Genomic DNA, 19,959 nt, shown 5'->3' on the forward strand with positions numbered 1-19,959 from the left:
AAACAAGAAAACAACTGTGTTCCGTGCTGTAGCATTGGCTGTAGCCTCGACGAGGCCGATCCTTTTATTTCTTGACACAGCGACGTTCAACTAAAGACACCAAACACGCTCGCTGACCTTGGCTTGCGCGGCCGCTAGACGGGAGTTTCGTTAACGCGGCAGGAGAGACCTCTTCCGGAAGAACTTGCAAACATAGCGTGCACAAACTCCAGCAATCAGCGTCCTTCCAAAAGCAAGTTGTCTGCAACGGTGTATGTTCGTGTCTGAGAACAGTCGCGCCCTCGCGCTCCAAACCGGTCGACCTTCTACGCCAAGCGGCGCCGTCACTGCGTCGTAGAATCGCGTTATCTCTTCTTTCCTTCGTAAACAATCGCTGAATTGACACGCACGAGATGCCAAAGTGAATCAGAAGCGGCGTCCGCGATCGGATGCGTGAAGATGTTTGCGCCAGACAAGGAGTGCATTGCTAAAGAAACAGCAAGCGCGCCAAATAGCACGTTGCCCCCGGACCTGCGACGAATTGCGGAAGAGGAGCTCGGAGAGACAGACACAGCGAGGGAAAAAGCAGTGGCTCATCTGAGGGAACTTCTGGCGGGTACGTTCGGGTGCTCTAAACGTTGATTTAATCATTTTGTATGTCACGTGCATTTTAGAATGATGGAGCGACCGACCATATGAGAAAATGCTTCATGAACCATAACCGCAGAGACACCTACATCTACTAGTAATGTATCAAGAATCATAACCACGGAAACATCTCGCTGTCAATAGACATTCGCCCCTGATGCTGGTGTCCACGAGGACTTAGAATGTCCGTTAGTGAGCCAGGGCGAGACTGACCAGGCAAGGTAATTCTGGCCTCCTTAGCATTTACACTTGAAGTAAGAGCAACTCGAATCTTTTAGAGGCACGGAGAAGTGTTCCTTCTCATTCATGCACGCTTGTGGTCTTACTTAAAACTTAGAACCAGTAGGGTTTTTCCACGTTGGATGATTACGACGCAGGTACGAGACACACAACACCCATATTGCGAGCCTGAAAAACGAAATTTGGGGACACCGACCACTCATGTTTGAGTCAAAATAATCTCTTTAATTACTGTGTACGTTAACTTGAAAATCAGACAGAGGGCCCGATGATGCTTTGATATCAAGTTCAGCAAGCGCATTTTTAGCAGATCTCCATATGTGTAACGATTTTCGTCAGATAGTATCCTGTATCGCACGCAAATGCAATTCGCTTTTATAAAGCGGATTCGTTTCCTTATGCCCGCCATTTTTGCAATTGTATAGCTCTAAGGCCAGTTCTACTGGCGTCGGTGTGAAAAAAGGTGGGAATTCCATGTTAAAATGGGCTAAGAATAGTGCCCGAAGAAGCCGTTCCATGAGCTCGTTTAAGGCATGTTCCTCGTTTATTCTTCATCGTCAAGGGGTTTTTGCATCGTATTTTCACTTTGCATTCTCTTTTCGCCGGTTTACACCACAGATCGCGAGACATGCGACACCCCCCACACTCTAACTCCGCAAAAACAACCCTTAGCGAGGGTCAATAAACGAAGAACATGCCTTCAATTACCTAAAAAAAAGTTTTTTTTCGGGCTTCTATATCAGCCCATTTTAACACGGAATTCCCATCTTTTCTTCCCACCGACACCAGTGGAACTGTCCTTGGAGCTGCACTACTCCAAAAACACCGCCACAAATGTTAACGAGTGATCGCTTACGCCAGTCGGCGCATCACAGATGTCGTACAACGCTACTATTCATCGGAGCTAAAGTGCCTAGCTCACATCTGGGCTATTCAGCACTTTCGACCCTACATTATGGTCATCCTTTCACAGCCGTTACAGACAATTCAGAGTTACTTTGGCTGCAGTCAAAGCGAGTCCTTACGCCCAATCTTGCTCGTTCGGCTTTACTACTTTAAGGGTATCAGTTGGATATCTTTCATAGAGATGGGAAATATTACAAAAACGCCAATATTCTCTCACGCACTTCGATAACACCAGCTGAGGAACTAAACAACGAAAACGTTTAGTTTTACACCTGTGTTTAATCTTGCTAAGTCTAAAATTTCAGGCCAAAAAAGTTCAAGACATTATGTCGCGACTAAGATGTCCCACTTGTCATACAGCAAAACGACGACTACGCCGCGCCTGTTGTGTTTGTCATTGGCTTTTCTGTGACCGCGGAACGCAAGGTTACAACCTGCCGTGCTCCACACTCTTAGAAATAAGTAGTCCTCCATAAAGTCCTATAGTATTTTATAAAGGGATGAACGCTCTTACAACCTATGTCCCTTTAGAAAGGGAAAAAATTTCGTCCCGAAAGCAGGGTAGCAAAGTTCCTCTGTCGCCCGCATCCCTATATGGCGGCCCCGAATCGAGCAAATCGAGTTCAATAAGGCTTAAAGGGACCATGAAATTACCTTTTTACTTTTTCCAGATAACTTTTACATTAAACCTTCAATGTTCACATAATGCCGAACAGGCATCCGTTTTCGTTTCGGTTTATTAAGTTCTACACAAAAATTAATGAAATATCGACTTTTTCTTTCTTTCCAACTGACCGCAAAACAAGCTGCCATAATTTTGACGGTCGTGACGCACTCTGGCACAGGAACCGGAACTTCTCTCGGCAGTAGGACAGTAGGAGAATGGGAGCGTTAGCGGCGGCGATTCGGGGGTGTGCCGGTATGTTTTACTGCGCTGATAGCGCTGAAGTCACCGACGTATTTTCTGAATCGGCGCCTCTCATCGCCGCGATAGCCATGGATACATCGCAGCTGAGCGAAATTCAATTAGATATGTTGCGGGCGTGGGTGACGCGGGCCCATTGCGACGCTGGTGGAAACGGGGAAGTTTGTGTGCGCTTGGATGCTCCGTGCGGTGCTCCTCGGCACCACACTCATCCACGAGCACACACACTTGGGGGCCTGCGGAGCCGCTCCGAGCTCTTCCCGCGTTCCGCCTTCCGCCGCACCCGCTGTCGCTCCCAACTTTCGCGTTGCGTCCACCCGCCGGTCCAGTCTCGCAATACACTGACTTGACTCGGCTCGAAACCATACTTGGATAGTAATTCAATTACAGTAATTGAATTACTGTAATTTAATTACTTTTCTTGGTAATTTGTAGTTAATTACTTTAGGCTAAAAGGAATTGTAATTGTAATTTAATTACTTTGTAGTCAGTAATTGCAAAATTTAAGGTACAATTACATTTACTTCTGCAAAACCCCGCGGCGCCGATGGAACCTCCCGTGAAAGCGTCAGCGCTCGCACAAGCGGGATAGCTCTCGGTGAAACACTCGCACAAAGACACGCACTCACACACACGCACAAGATAAATAGCGTTGTATTGTTTGTTGTTTTCTTGCTTACACTGCGGGCTGAGAGGCAATCCTCTTTGGAGCCTACCTCAACGGCACCGTGTTGCGCCGTCTGCTGTGCGAGCAGAAAACCCTACCGTAAACATGCCAAAATATGAAGAGATAATAAAATTGAGCTTCAGCTTTCAGTTGAGCTTAAAAATTTTAATTACTTATGCATTTTTTTTTCTTATTTTTTTACGTCTTTTTTTATTGCTGTCGCATATTTGTATCTTTATATTATTTCCAAGTTTATGACTTGTTGGTTTTACTTCGGATATTATTTGCATAAGCATTTTGGAGACTGACCTCGCACCTGTGAATATTGTCACCAATGATTCGGGAGCCCCGATTCGGTTCTTATATATTTGTGAGCCATTGTAGTTTCAACTCAGTGTAAATAAATTACAATACCATGATGTTTGTATGTGAATGAGGTCATATTAGCGTGTGTGGATTTTAGTTCTATAATAACATTTGTAAAATATTCGTATATGACTAATTGTCGCATTTTTATTTGCCGGGCTAACAAAAGTCTGTCAACCAAATTTTTTCTTCGGCGATCGATCTGGCTCTTTGCAGCATATGAACTATTTTATTGTTATTTATTAAAAATATGAGAACGTAGTGCTTCATTGACCCAAACTGTCAAGCTCTATCATGAATTTCACAAAAAAAGCAAAGTACAATACGTGGCATTTACGCTGCGATGCTTAAGCCTCCTCAAACATTGGGGCAAGGAATGAACAAATACGTTGCATTCTATACAACTCGTTTAAAAATATATGGCCCAAGTCGGGTCGCGCTCAGAAACAAGTAATTGTAGAGTGATTGCATTAATTTTTAGATTTAATTTGTAATTGTAATTAATTACTTTTCACGTAGTAGTAATTGTAATTGTAGTTGAACTACTTTTGAAGCCAAGTAATTGTAATAGTAATTAAATTACATTTTCAAAGTAATTTACCCATGTGTGCTCGAAACCAACCAGAGGTCCTCACTTTACCATTTCCTTTCATTGTCAAAAGAACAACAACAAAAAGGAGAAACCGCCCGAGTTGGGGACGAAACATTCCGCATTACCCTCCTCGAGAGGGGACCGCGGGAATATACCGCGGTTTCTAAATAGCGGGGTCCGCGAAACAGTACAAGCCGATGGCCCCAGCTCTCCCGTTCAACCCGCGGGGCAAGGGGCGACCTACAACCAGATGAGCTCACTCGCGAAAACTCCACAATAGAGAAAAATAGTCAAATTCTGTGACAACGTGCACGGTTCATCGAGTGGCAAGCGGTGAAACTGCAACTGTTTCTTTTTAACCACCGGACTGCAGAAACTGTAATTCGGGCACTTCGGTACACTGCAGCCTTTCGGCATAGCCATCGAGCGATCGATCACAAACAACGTAAACACTACTCGAGTACCCAGAAAACGAAAGTCTGCTCTACGGAGAAAGCACGACCAGGAGCAAACCCGTTCAGCAGACGACGCTCGGGGATTGACTGCACAAGCGCAGTAGGGTCTTTCTCTTGCTTGGTTTACCATACGATGGATGGCGCTTGGCGCTGAGCATTGTCAAACTCGGCAATTTCTGTCACATCTCTAATTACGCTACAAAATGTGGATCTGAATATCATTTAACAGAACTTTTAGGAAACATTCGCCGGCTATTTATTGTTTATGATCGCGGTGCTGGTGAGATAGGCTCTAACCCAATACGCCTCGCAAGTGGGCTCATTTTTGTCTCCTGCGCATGAGAAAGGAAGTAGCGGTGACGTCAGAACGCCGAGCCCTGATTGGCTGATCGCGCGCCCCTATCTGAGCGTCGTCTGCTCCTTTGCAACGTCGTCTGCTCGCAACGTCGTCTGCGTCTGTCTCACCTTTCCTGCGACTTTCGGAGCGAACTCGACTTCGTCTTTAAGAGAGGGCAGACGAAATAACTCGAGCGGTACGTTGTTTTTGTTTAACAACTAGCAGACGCGCATCAAGGACTCACTGGCGAGGTGTCCGGGGGCGCGGAAGTTTGTTTGCTTAGAACCGAGAGTGAGCGTGTTAGTGTCCGCAAGTTCCCTCCCAAAAACTTTTTCTCTCCATTCATGTGCGGCGAGACTCCTCACTCTTTAACGGCGTCGGCGGGTTAGCGCAGTTAACGTCGCCTGCTTTGCGTCTGCTAGTCAAAGCGATCGCTGCTTTACCTTTCCTGCGTCTGTCGAAGATTCACCGCTTTTTTACCGGCGAGAGTCACCGTTGCCTCGGGAAACAAGGAGATAACAAGAGGAAGAGATTGACCTCTGAACCTAAAATTGAGGTCAGCGATCAAAGTATAAGACGGGAAGGGTTCACAAGGGTCGCTCGGGCATATTCCATTCAGCACGCCAGCCGGTCGTGGGCAGACGGTCGCCGAGTAGCGGAGTGCCTCCTAGGCCTAACTGCCGAGCTCGCTTGGTCGTTGTCGGTGGAATCGTGGCCGTTGGAGCTTTTCCCGGGTGTTTGTGGATCCAGCGTTCTTGTTCGTTGTGGTCTGTTTCAAGCGCTTTTTACTTTTTTCTTGCTGCTTGAAGTCGGGACGCGTGAGAAGCGCACGTAGAAAAATAAACGTCCCTTGGTCGTCGTGACCGCGACGCTGTCGGCCATGCTGATTTGATTGTAAGAAGTGCGTAAGACAGCTCCGGAGCTTTCGTAGGATTTCGTCGTAACCTGCGCAAAACTTACGAAACTTTCGTTTAGTGAATACGAATTTGTTCTCAAGTTTTGTCTTACGCATATTTTTGGCGTAAGATCGTTTTGTGAACCTGGCCTCTGGCCTCTGCACTTTCGAAAGTCGCAGGAAAGGTAAGACAGACGCAGACGACGTTGCGAGCAGACGACGTTGCAAAGGAGCAGACGACGCTCAGATAGGGGGTCGCGAACAGCCAAACAGGGCTCGGCGTTCTGACGTCACCGCTACCCCCTGCGCAAGAAGAAGACGAACTTGCCCTCCGCGTAGGACACGTGGATTTGGCTGACATGCTGCGGTTCCGCGGAAGCACCGCTGCCTTTTCTTTTTTTTTTCTCTTCTTTTTCTTTTTAAACCTTTTACGACGTGCGGTGGATGAAATTCGATTTCAAAATCGTTTCATGGTCCCTTTAACCAGGACGATACGTCTATTATACGGAGCGAGAGGAGCAGCAGATAAAAGCGTAACACGAGCTTTCTGCTAACTGTATTCCCCCCCCCCCCCCCCCCCCCGCAGGTAAAAAAAAAAACGCGTTTCGAAAGCAGTTACTCAGTCTTCACATCGTCAGCACTGCGATGTTAAAAGGAGACAACAAATACCGAATCACTTAGCGCACTTTAGGGGTATGTTCCAAATCTTACTGGAGTAACCTGTCTCTCTATACGTCAGCGGGTAATACCACGTGACATCGCGAGTAAACGATTCGCGACTCAATTTTGGAACGGCCGGGGTTATCACCAGGATACAACGCGGATTGGCTTCGACTTGGGCTACGGCAAAACGAAAGCATAGCAGGCTCGATTGTGGAAAATAGCAGACGATATGTTTTGATTGTGGAGGAAGCACTCGAAAAGACGATGATATTAACCGCTGCAAAGTTTTTCTTTGATAGTGACGACGCGGCGGAGGAGTGGGAGGTCCTTGAGAGTTTTAAAACGAAGAAGAGGTAAGGAAACACTTCATGACAAACTTTTAAGCGGCATCTAGCGCGTTGATCGAAAAAGTATGCATGGCGTGCTTCATTGGCAACCTTGCAACGCCGATTTGAAGCTTACATTAGTTATTAAAATAAAAGCGAAACTATTCACTCTGTTAAGAGTGAATTACGTATTCACTTACATCTTATTCAATAAGCTACGTGGGACGTAAAATAAAGAAATGCCACATAAAAGAACATTTGGCCGTCATGCATATTTTAGTAATTAATGAGCAGAACGCAAGGGTGAAAGTGAGCTGGCGTATATTTAACATTTTTTTGTTTAAGACGTTCTCCTTTTCTTCGTTGTCGTCCTCTGTCATTACCGCAGTTTCGGGTTTTTCACTAAAATGTTTAGTAAATTATGTTTTGCGTGTGGGCTTTATTTATTTCTTTAGCTTTAATATAATGTACTATGAACCTCCACACTGGCTACGCTTTACGTCTAAAGGAAGACTTTGGGGAGAATCCGTTCCTTGAGTGATGTTTTGTTTTTTCTATATACACATACACAACCAACTTGTTTGTTCCGAATGAATTGTTTTTTGTGTTACCAGGCTTGCATTCTATGAATCGCTGGCCACCGGGGAAAAAAAAAGATTACAAATTGCACGTGTGCTATGAGTAGCTGGTTGATTATTGTCTTAGATGCAAACCAACGATACCTTATGTATATATTGAAGCAGATTAGACACGTGAAACGAATGCACTTGCACTTTAAAAGAGATCCTACATAATATTTTTTTTTATACTTTCAGGCGCAAAGTGGCCAAGATTTTAAGGTATGCGGAAGCTATTGTCCCCCGACAGCCTCCCGAGGACTTCAGAAGTAATTTTTGGCTCCGAAGGACTTCTGTTGAGCGCCCAGTGACATTGCTCGCCCTTCAGCTGCAAGTTCCTCGCTGACGGCCGGCCATAGACGTTACCAAGCAGACTTTGATACTCGTGTGCATGGAGCCTTGATACTCAGTGCTTCAGGTGATTTGGTAGGAACGGGTTATTTCTCGATCTTGAACAAAATAATGGATATCCCCAACTCGTTGTTTGTCTATGCGGAGTGCAAGTTCGTATGCTTCTTGCACAGGGGCTGCAATGATGTCAGAACGCCGAGCTCTTCTTGGCTGATTGAAAAAATAGTGGGTTGACCTCAAGGCATCTAGCGTTGAGATCTACACACTATTCTTTCATATCAAAGCCAATCAGAGCTCGGCGTCGTTCTGACGTCACCGCAACTCCTACGCAAGAAGCAGACGACTTGCTGTCCGCATAGCTATGCGGAGAGCAAGTCGTCTGAACAGGATGTTCTTACTTAAAATTTCTGAAATGTCTGGTTGACTACAAAAATTTTTGAAATGTCTGGTTGACTACAAAAATTTCTGAAATGTCTAGCTGTTCGGCGCCAGTTTAAGGGTCTCATCACTTTAAATTTCAAATCACAAAATACTGTATATGAGAACGAGCTCAAGGTGGTTCATTGTTATATAACATTTAGATGCTGGCTGTTTTTATATTTTACAGGTCTGTGCGAGACCGCTTTGGACTCTCCAAGTCCACGGTGTGCACGGTAGTGCACCGAGTTGGTCTGGCTGTTTTGACCCACAGCCCGATCTTCGTGTCGTGGCCGGCGGAGAAAAAGGCACTGCATATTATATCTGGCTTCGAGGCGAAGGCAGGCTTCCCTGGTGTCCTGGTAGCAATCGACGGAAGTCACATCGTTTGCATGGGGCTTCAGGGCAAAGTTGCGCAGTCGTACATCAACCGACATGGGTTGCCATTGGTGCTCCTTCAAGCTACATATCTGCGACCACGAGGTGAGGTTCCTTCACTGCAGCGCAGGAGATCCCGGTTCCGTGCACGACGCACGCATGTACAGGCGGTCCGAGCTACCGACGATCATGACCGCGGACAAGTTCCCCTTCGTTAGCCACCTGCTCGGAGATGGCGCGTACCCGCTGCGGCAATGCCTCCTTGTCCTCTACAAGAACAACGGCCGACTGACGGAGCAACGCAGAAAGTATAACACAAAGCACCCAACAACGCGAGCGGCTATAGAGCGGGCTTTTGGGATTCTCAAGGGGCGATTCCGACGTTTTAAACACATTGAAGCCTGCCGCCCAGAACGCATCGTCACGACGATTGTGGCAGCCTGCGTCATGCACAACGCGTCCATGGAGTGGCGGGACATCTACGACGGTCGCCTACACACCGAGGACGGCGGACCCGCAGGTGACGGAACGGACAGTGACTCCAGCGAGTCCGGTGGGTCCTCCTCGGACGAAGACGACGCACCCACCGCGAGTCGCGACAAGGCCAGGGGCAAAGCAAAGAGAGACTTTATCATGCACAGCCTGTGAAGCCCCGGTATGTTTACATAGTTCATGTTTGTTCACAAGAATAGGAGACCAACCTTTCTTTATTCTTTACATATTTAAAAATTTACTGTTAATAAACAATTAAAAACTAGTTGGAACTTTCACATTTCTTTGTGATCCCGTGGTAACGCGAACATGTTAATCATTGTGCACTCACACAAAGGAAATAACGTTGTAGGTGAACTCATCTTTACAGCTCTTTGCTTGCGTCAGTTAAATTCAAGATTACAAAGTTCCAAACATCATGGTTCTTCTTCCGCACTGGCTTTCTCTGCTTTCTTGAGTTCTAGAAAACCTTTAAAAACAACTAAAATCCTCGGGGGCCTTGACTTTCCTTTCTTCTAAAGTCATTTTTTTGGACAGCAATTCTTGTGCCTCCGAGAGCTTGGACTTTCTCTTGCATCCTCGGCTGCACTCCGCCTTCGGCTCTTCTCCGGTTTCCCTGACGCTCAGACCAGCTGAGGTGCTTGCAACAACCAGGAGCACCACCTCCGGCCTTTGCCCGAAGATTTCATCCATTTCCTCGATGAATGGCCAATCCTTCCTGCGAGATTAATACAGTCCTGAAAGTTTTCATCAAAATCTTTCTGAAGAAATATACAAATGGAGACTTAACATGCGTACCTGTCGTTGCCGCTCTTGGCGTTCTGGTCCTTTACACCTTTATACGCATTTTTCAATTTTTTTCCATTTATTGTAACACTGGTCCTCAGTGACTGGGTAGGGTAGCACATTTCATTAAGGGTCTCTGTCACCCTGAAATAAATCCCCACAAATATTTTAGCGTATTTAGTTTCTTGTGACCGGATTGTCGAAATGAACGCTCCCCGAAATAGTAGTCAAAATTGATATTCTGCTTTTTTATATTAAAAGCACGCACCAAACCGGCGAGTTCCCTATGAGTGGCAAACATTTTGACTTTTGTAAACATCTCTCATCTTCGGACATACTCGTGTGAAACGTTACGCGCTGTAGGAGTCTAGTCCCAGGAAGCAAAAACATTTTCTGTCTCTCCAGTAAAAATATAAATAAAATAAAAATGCGTGCTACAAGAAAAAAAAAAGGAAATTGCTACTACGGAGTTGTGGCACGAGCATGCATTTCCTTTATTTCACAACGATAATACAAAATACCTGGAAATGTATCGTTTTACCCTTTCCAGAACGTCCTGGAGACAGGATCACTTTTTCTTCCATCTTGGCACAGCGTTCAACTAAGGCCAGGACGGCTGGTCGTGTTCATCCCACGTACACCTCCTTGCTTGGCGTCAATGTTTTTGGAGGTGGCTCCACCGGCTCCACTTGGTCAGATTTCTTTTGAACTGGATATTGAGATCAAAACTCATTTCAGTTAAAAATCAAACCTTTGTTTTTGTCAGTTAGCGCGATCGCTGTAATTCTACTCCAGTTGTCTTATACATATACGTTACCCGCATCATAATTTGCATCGATTACGATTTCTGGAAATTTAGAATCTTCCACACAGTGTAGCGGTACGCAGTGAAATATGAAACTTAATTATCTTAGTTTTGACGCTCAAAAACAAAAATATGTCACAAAGAGAACTTTAAAACTGTACGGCATTTTTAAGGGTGGGAGGGGGGTGGCATGTTGACTGATCATTCACATAAAAATGTTCAAAGCCTTCACTGCTTACAAGCGCTATTATGCATACTCTGGAAAAAAAACAAAAAACCTTCATTTCTATAGTAAAGTAGTAAGCTGGGCGAGTTGGTAAACGTTGAACATGGTTAGAAATCGCGCACAGAGAGACAAGGACAAACGAGGAAGGAACACAAAACACAGACGCGCCTGTCTGTGTTCCACTCCTCGTTTGTCCTTGTCTCTTTGGGCACTTTTTAACCATGTTTATCATCTATTTCATCATCATTTCATCATTATCATCTACTGTGTTCGAGCAGTTTCAGCCCTTGAACGTAATATAATAGGAATAGCTATACACCTTTCCCATATTTACAAGTCCTCAGCCCAATAACCATACACCTCCTCAGCTGGCTGTTTCGGAGGCGGACCCTCTCACTCAGCTTCAACATGGGCTATGTATAGATTTAATACAAAATTATATTTTCCAATTCAGCTCTTCGTCGGAGCTCTGTACCATTACGCAATAATTATTTAAATGTACCGAAATTCCGTACCTCTTAAAACTTCAAATACACCTCGGGAGAAAGGTGCGTTAATTCCGGTGCTCGATTCCACCCGGAGAAAACAGACAGTGCAACTTTCTCAGTCTAGAAAATAAGAATGTAGGTCCACGGCGTTGTCTGTTGCCGCGTGACAGCAGCTTAAGCGATATATTTTTTTCTTCACTAACCGAGTTATACATCACCGAGGAAACGTATACCTTGTCATCGACATTGAACCCTATCCCCGGTAGAGACGTTCTTAGAATCCTGGCATATTCAAAGCACGGCAGGAAACATCAACGGATCCATAAGTAAACGGGCTTTGTCACATTACCGATGGAAAAAGGAAAACACCACCCTAGAGGAAGAAGAAGATGATCCAGAGCACTGCTTCTAAGCTTAACGGCCATGCCTGCATGCAGACACCCCTGAAAAAGAGCCCGAGTAGGCCTCGAAACGTCGGGTCCCTGTATTTTACGGCTAGGTTGGTCGTCTCTTTTTTATAACTAAATAATCTGGTCAGTGTCGAACGCCTTCAATCATTAAAGCATGAACAGCGAGTTCACTCCAACGTTGAGAGCGAGGATGCAGAGGAGTCCGAGTGACGCTTACGTTAATTGCTACTGAGAAATATGTGTATACCTCTTCGCGCAAGATGTACGCTGTGAATGTGTCGCACAGCTAATTCATGAGTTACGAAAGACATGTCGTAATAACCGCACAAAAACGACGGAGTCGAGTTCTCAGCCATTCTTGCAATCTGTCACCGCACGCAACAACGCAAACGACCTTTGACGGCTGTTAGCGCAGAAAGCAGACGACGAGCAGATCACGTGACGTATTTACTCGATTTGATCCGACGTTGGCCCCCGATCGAGGAGGGTAGCGCGAGTAATTACTCCGGAGTAAACAACCCGCTTCTGACACGCGAGTTCTGACGTCATCGAGTAAGCTCGAATAAGTTTTGAAACGCCACTGTACGAAACCTTTACTCTGGAGTCGGATCAAGTAAATTTAGAAACACAGCCTACGTCTTACCTTTGCCATTCCTCGAGTCACAATTCCTTCGTCAACCGCACATCACGGAAAAGCGGTAAACTATTCGCGAAACCACAAGCCTCTCTCAAAATATATGTTTACGCCAACATTGCGCATCGGGACCTTTGGGAACGCTTATTATACACACAGGTAGATACATTACGCATAATACTATAGAGCAGTGCATGGGCCCGGGCCAGCCCGAAGACCCGAGCCCGGCCCGGCCCGGCCCGGCCCTCAGGCCAGGATCGGGCCGAGTAGCACGCATTTTATCGGGCCGTGACGGCCCGGGAAAACAAGACATTTTGCGGGCCGTGGCGGCCCGTGACGTGGCTGGGTAGTCGTGTGCCGCAAATTCTAAATTGTTGATAACAAAAAGTGTGCTTATTAATCGTTTAAGGTTCAATGAAAACATACAAGCGAAATGCAAAATCACTACGGCGCCGTTAAAAAAAAAGAAAAGAAGATTTTTGCATTTGGAGTTAGCTGCCCGCAGTGCTGACGCACGTTATTGTTATTTTCAGAGTGGCCTCGGTCGTGTGAGTGGCCACCGACGTCCAGTTTATGCTTCAAAACAGATCATTAACAGTTAGAGTTAGCTGCCCACAGTGCTGACGCACATTACTATTATTCTCAGAGTGGCCTTGATCTTGTGAATGGCGACCGACGTCCAGTTTATGCTTCGAAACAGGTCATTGGCCGTTACAGTTAGCTGCCCACAGTGCTAACACACGTTATTGTTATTTTCAGAGGGGCCTCGGTCATGTGAATGACCACAGGCGTCCCCTTTGGACTTCGAAACAGAGCACTGGTACTGCGATTTCGCCCTTTGGTGCGCTAACACACGGTTTTGTTATTCCCAGGGGCCTCAGTCGTGTGAATGGCCACAGACGTCCCATTTCTGCTTTAAAGCGGAGCACTAGCAGTGATCTATTGTGTTGTTTTTCTTAGACAAAAAAGAGCTTATTTGCAATCAAAATTCTATTTGTTGCGTAGCGAAGATGTCTAGACAGCAGGAATGGCTAATATGGCATCTGATGTCTCTGCCGTAGATGGGCTGCGAATTTTTGTTTTCGTGAAGTTGAAATCTATACTGGTGATTCATGGCACAGTGCAATGTATAGACTAGCTTATACATTATCGCAACAAAAATAAAACGTTTGTCTGGTGGCTGTATATCGAAATGCTATACGGCAACGAGCAGAGAAGCATGACAACGTGAGACACGGGAGGTCAGTGGTGGACAAGAAGAACAATTCGATTTTGAAGCATATGAGTGCCCTTAAAATGAAGGTTTTGTGTTCCGAGATGTTCCCCACTTTCTCCATAATGGTGGCGTTAAGCTTCGTCAAAGGGCTCAACACCAGACAGGTCACTCTCGGATGGGGTGTCCTCTCCATCCAGCTGGATGACGATGGACTGGATGTGGGCACTTGTGGCACTGCCTCGTCAGAACGTTGCTTCAATGTCAATAACGTGCCTGACAGCATTATTCCAGTTGTTAGCTGTGACCTTGCCAACATCTTCGTTGAGGAGTGCCCCCACGTCGACGATCTTGAACGTCGTGTTTCGGGCAGCAACGCCGTTCTTGATCTGGGCCCATATTAGTTCAATGGGGTTGAACTCGCAGTGATGCGGTGGGAGCCTGGCCGCAGTGCATCGGGCCGTCTCGGCAGCGGTGTCCACACGATACTTCAAGTGCTGTGGCTTCACCAAGGCCACAATGTCGAGCAGCTGTTTCTTCAGCATCTTGGTGTCCCATGAAATATTTTTAGACATCAGCCACTGTCGGATCTCGTCTTTGCGGGAAGTCGTCGTCGGCACTGCTTCCAACCGCCGTGAATGGTAAGAAGCGTTGTCTATGACGATAACGCTTCCTGTCGGCAGTTTGTCGAGGAAACCGTCGAACCACTTCTCGAAGCGGGCGCCATCCATTTCCTCGTGATAATCGCCCGTCTTTTGTCCACGGAACACGTCCAGGCAACCGTCGACGAAGCGTTCATCGCTGCCGATGTGTGTGACAGTAAGACGCTGGCCCTTCCCCGATGGCTGCTTGAGGCCAGTCGAGAGACCACGCGTGAAGGCATCGTGAGACGAGGTCACAGTCCTGTCTACCCACACCCTCGAGACAGTGTGCCCTGCCGTCACCCACGTCTCGTCCAAGTAGAAGATCTTCCAACCATCTTGTCGGTGACGTGCGATCTCATGCAGATACTTTTGCTGCCAGGCGATGATGTCCTCTCGTTCAATCAACCGCGAGTTTCGTTTCTTCTTGTCATGCTCGAATCCGATGTCGTGGAGAAGGCGACGCACAGTCCAAGCCTTTAACGAGGCAAGTTCAGTGCTCGTGCAGAATTCGGCCGTTATCTTCTTGAACGTGGGGACCTCGTTCTGTCGAAAGAAACGGTGGACGCACGATCTCAGCGTGCACAACGTGAAGTCGCCGTACCTGACTTTGCGCCGCCTCCTGCCTTCACTTGTTGGGCGCATCCGAGAAGGTGTCACAACTTGTCCATTGGTTTCTTTCGCCTGCTTCCTAATCTCGAGGATGGTGCGTACACCAACGCCAAGCAGTTTGCTGACTTTGATGCAGGACTCCTTCACGGTGAGGCCAGGCTGGCCGGGCTTGGCGGGCGGTTCGTGTCGCACCTGAACGTACGCGTTCATTATCAGCTGCCGTGCAACTCGGTTGAGGACATTGTCGCTCTTATGTTTCCTGTAGAGGCGCCTTGGCGTAGACGAAGAGGCTGCACCAGACTCTCTTCACGAAGAAGAATCGGTGGAATGGCATTCCACTGTCTCCACGTAGGGGATTCATAACGAAACAAAAAAAACGACTTCGGATTTGTGAAAACGCTAATCGCAGGGACTTTCAATACCCAAAACGCAGTTTTTTTTGTTTTTTTTTTAACAAACGCAGCAAATGCACGGAATGTACCTAATTTGTGTAGGAAGGTTATCAAGCTAAAACCAGCAACCATATATGCATTACTTATAAAAGTTAGAATTGTCGTTGTTTTGAGCCTTCCTTTTACTTCAACCTTCCGGAGCGAGTAATGTAGAAGCCTATAATACATAATTTGCCTCGGCTAGGCGGCGCAAGCTGCCGCCCGGTACAAGGTCTGTCTGTAGCCAATATCTATCCATTGAAGCAGAAGGGGCGTTTTCAGCGAACTATTTTCTCGAATGCTGAGGTGTCTCAAGCGGGCGCATCACGCTTATGGGGAGGAGCTTCTACTAACTTGTTAACTTGTAACCGACTATAGTAGGAAAAGGTGCAGACGATGCCCAGAGAAGCATGTTGTTACTCGTAAAGATTGGAAGCACATGGAAAAGTTCACAAGATGTCCATGAGGTCAAAATATAGCCCCAAACTCGTCGAAGTGTCGCATACTCGCGGCACGCGTCTTGACTTGAGGGCAGAGTTTCTTGACAGAAACTAGAAGGTTTCCAGGAAAATAAGCCGACTTTACCACACCAGCTGTACCCAATATTTATAGAACAGACACAGTTTGTAATAATGTAAAAGAAAGACTTCAACTGATGTGCGACCGTGTACTATAATTTTTAGTTTCACTTTTTCCCCGGTGGGTATGCTTTCTCCATGAGCAGTAAATAGAACTGGGTAGTGAGGAAGCACTTCAATATCCGAGGAAAGGAAGGACGTGTTAAGGGCACTCACGGCTGCTCCAGCGTCAAAGAGCGCGTCCACAATTCCCACGTTTTCAACCAGTATAGGATGGCGGGAGAGGGACGTTAACTAGACTGTAAGTGATACAAGGGGCCTTTGAAGAGTTACATCCGGCCCTATCCCCGGGACTGGGAGTGCTGTTTCCCGATGCGGTAGGAAAAGCTGAGCATTCGGACTCAAAATGGCCATGACGGCCAGATCGGTGCCACGACCCAGAGGTATTACTCCGTGAACGAACAGATGCAGGCTGGGAGCGCATGTGCTGGTGAATTGTCGATGGCTGTACTGTAACGCCGGGAGGTACTGCTGGTTGCATGCGGTTGGTAGCACCAAGCCGGTCGTGGGTAGCACATTCAGCAGCGCTCAACTCCATTGCGTGTCCAAAAGCGGCTCATATTATGTCTGGCCTTCTGAGCCCTACCAGCTTCTGGACTTTAAGGTTGCCTATGATATCCACAAACGCAACTGTGCCGACACAATTCAATGTATCGGACCTAGCGTCCGGGAAGAATATGTAAAGGCCTGTTCACACATACAGCGGAGCGCTAAGTTAGCGCTACGTGAGCGCTAACTTAGCCGAGATTCATCGGCACTCGTGGACACCGGAGCAGACTACTCAGTCTTGAGTGGGAGGCTCTCTCGCCGCCTGCGAAAAGTGACAACGCCGTGGGAAAGCCCTCAAATACGAACCGCCGGTGGGCACCTCATCACACCAGTCGGGCGATGCACTGCTCGCGTCGAGATCCACGGTGAGACGTGTCCTGTGAAGTTCGTCGTTGTGCAAGAGTGTTCCAGGGACGTTATCCTCGAAATGGACTTCCTATGCGAGTATGGCGCCGTCATCGACCTCGGAGCAAACCGGTTGACGCTACGAAAACCTCTTTCACCACCGGAGGAACCCACAGCGACGTCGTCTGCGGTCCGAGTCCTCGCAAGCCACGTGAACTTACCACCGCGGTCGAGTGTTTTCGTACCCGTCGGGATCACCGAAGCTTTCTGCGGCGACGTTCTGCTCGAAGGAAGCCTCCAGTTGCTTCTTGGAAGAGGATAGGCGTCGCAAGGGGAGTAGCTAAACTTCAGGATGGGCGGACTGTGGCCCTTGTGACGAACTTCCGAAACGAAACGCAGCACCTTACGAAAGGTGCAGCCATGGGCCACGTCGAGGAACTCCGAAACCCCGCCGAAATCGCCGCGATTACTGACGAATCCTCGCCGCCTCAGCAAGACAGTACGTCACCAGCGCAGCTCGACATTGACCCTAATCTTTCCGGCCCGAAACGACGACAGCTCAGTGACCTCCTCACCGAATACCGCGACTGCTTTGCCACGTCGTCAAAAGTGCGCCAAACAACCGTTGCGAAGCACCGCATCGTTACCGTGGACGACGCGCGGCCTGTGCATCGGTCACCGTACAGAGTCTCCACTAAAGAAAGGGAGGTGATCCAGGGGCAAGTTCAAGAGATGCTGAACGACGACATAATCCAACCTTCAAGCAGTCCCTGGGCCTCTCCAGTCGTACTGGTTAAGAAGAAGGACGGAACGCTTAGGTTCTGCGTGGACTACCGGCAGCTGAACGCGGTGACGAAGAAAGACGTCTATCCACTCCCCCGCATCGACGACACGTTAGACCGGCTGCGCCACTCCCGATACTTTTCATCGATGGACCTGAAGAGCGGCTACTGGCAGATCGAAGTCGACGAACGGGACCGAGAGAAGACAGCTTTCGTCACGCCGGATGGGCTGTACGAGTTCAAGGTGATGCCCTTCGGACTGTGCACGGCGCCAGCAACTTTTCAGCGTGTCATGGACACCGCACTGGCAGGACTGAAGTGGCAGGGCTGTCTCGTCTACCTCGACGACGTCGTAGTGTTTTCCAGCGACTTCGACGAGCACCTGCGACGACTACGAGCTGTTCTCCAAGCCATACGGACCGCCGGACTCACCCTGAAGCCGTCAAAGTGTCGGTTCACCTATGACGAGCTGAAGTTCCTAGGTCACGTGGTCAGTAGCGAAGGCGTTCGCCCCGACTCAGAGAAGACTCGCGCCGTCGCAGCATTTCCAGCGCCGGCAGACAAGAAGGCCGTGCGAAGGTTTCTTGGACTATGTGCCTACTATCGGCGCTTCGTTCGGGATTTCGCAAGGATTTCCGCACCGCTCACAGATCTCACAAAGGACGCCGAGAAGTTCGAATGGGCCGAGGAGCAGCAGCAGGCATTCGACGAGCTGAAGCGATGACTGCAGACTCCTCCTGTTCTAAGACATTTCGATCAAGATGCGTAAACTGAAATTCACACACGCGCAAGTAGCGCTGGACTTGGCGTGGTACTGGTTCAAGTGCAAGACGGCACCGAGCGAGTTATCGCTTACGCAATTCGGACACTGTCCAAGGCGGAGAAAAATTACTCCACGACTGAGAAAGAATGCCTCGCGGTCGTCTGGGCAATCACGAAGTTTCGTCCGTACTTGTACGGGAGCCCGTTCCGTGTAGTCACGAACCACCACTCGCTCTGTTGGCTTGCAAACCTTAAGGACCCGTCAGGACGCCTCGCTCGATCGAGTCTCCGGCTACAAGAGTTCAACATGACTGTGGTCTACAAGTCAGGCCGCAAGCATAGCGACGCCGGCTGCCTGTCCAGGGCCCCCGTCGAAACACCTTCCGGCAGCAGCGACGACGATGATGACGAGTGCTTCCTAGGTGCAGTGAACACCGACGACATGGCACGACGTCAAAGAGACGATCCTGAGTTTCGCGCGCTAATCGAGCACAACGAAGGACGAGGTGTGCTTTACAAGGAGAACTTCGGAGACAATAGCACACCATGGCTGCTGGTAATCCCTACCGACATCAGAGCGGAGATCTTTCAAGCCTGCCACGACGACCCGACGTCCGGACACCTTGGTTACAGCCGTACGCTGGCCCGAATTCGTGAAAGGTATTACTGTCCTAAGCTGCTGAAGACCGTTCACTTCTACACACGGTCGTGCCACGAGTGCCAGCGACGCAAGAAACCGCCGATAAAGTCGGCAGGTCTCCTGCAGCCGATTGCTCCCCCGACCGCACAGTTCAAGCAGGTCGGAAATGATCTACTTGGTCTTTTCCCACCATCGACGCATGGAAACGAATGGATTATCGTCGCCACAGATTATCTCACACGGTACGCCAAAACGAAAGCTTTTCCTGCAGGGACTGCTGTAGAAGTCGCGAAGTTTTTTATCGAGCCCATCGTCCTCCGGCACGGCGCTCCCGAAGTTCTGATCTCAGACTGGGGATCATCGTTCATGGCCCAGCTGACGCAAGAAATCCTTCGTCTCAGCCACACCAGCCATCGGCGCACAACGGCGTACCAGCCGCAGACCAACGGGCTGACGGAGAGACTCAACAAGACCATCGCCGACATGATTTCCATGTACGTCGACGTAGAGCACAAGACATGGGACGAGGTGTTGCCGTACGTCACATTTGCCTACAACACGGCCGTGCAAGAGAAAACCGGGGTAACAGCTTTCCAACTGGTTCATGGTCGCAAAGTAACGACAATGCTGGACGCGATGTTACCCCCCGAACCGGCTCTCGACGGAAGCGACGACGCCCAGGTGGTTGCCCAATGGGCAGAAGAAGTCCGCCAGCTCGCCAGACACCGCATTCAAGCCCAACA

General features: G+C 48.2%; 1 protein-coding gene across 1 annotated transcript in view; it reads left to right on the forward strand.

Annotated features, from left to right (window-relative positions):
- Positions 1-438: 438 nt before the first annotated feature.
- Positions 439-19,959, forward strand: part of LOC115312127 (alpha-tocopherol transfer protein-like) — a 39,096-nt gene continuing 19,575 nt past the window's right edge. Inside the window, exon 1 of the mRNA XM_029971046.4 lies at positions 439-595. Within this exon, the coding sequence (XP_029826906.3) occupies positions 439-595 (157 nt within the window). The remainder of the gene's footprint in view (positions 596-19,959) is intronic.

The sequence above is a fragment of the Ixodes scapularis genome, unplaced genomic scaffold (genome assembly GCF_016920785.2).
Source record: "Ixodes scapularis isolate PalLabHiFi unplaced genomic scaffold, ASM1692078v2 PGA_scaffold0__279_contigs__length_252992795, whole genome shotgun sequence".
NCBI classification, from domain to species: domain Eukaryota; kingdom Metazoa; phylum Arthropoda; class Arachnida; order Ixodida; family Ixodidae; genus Ixodes; species Ixodes scapularis.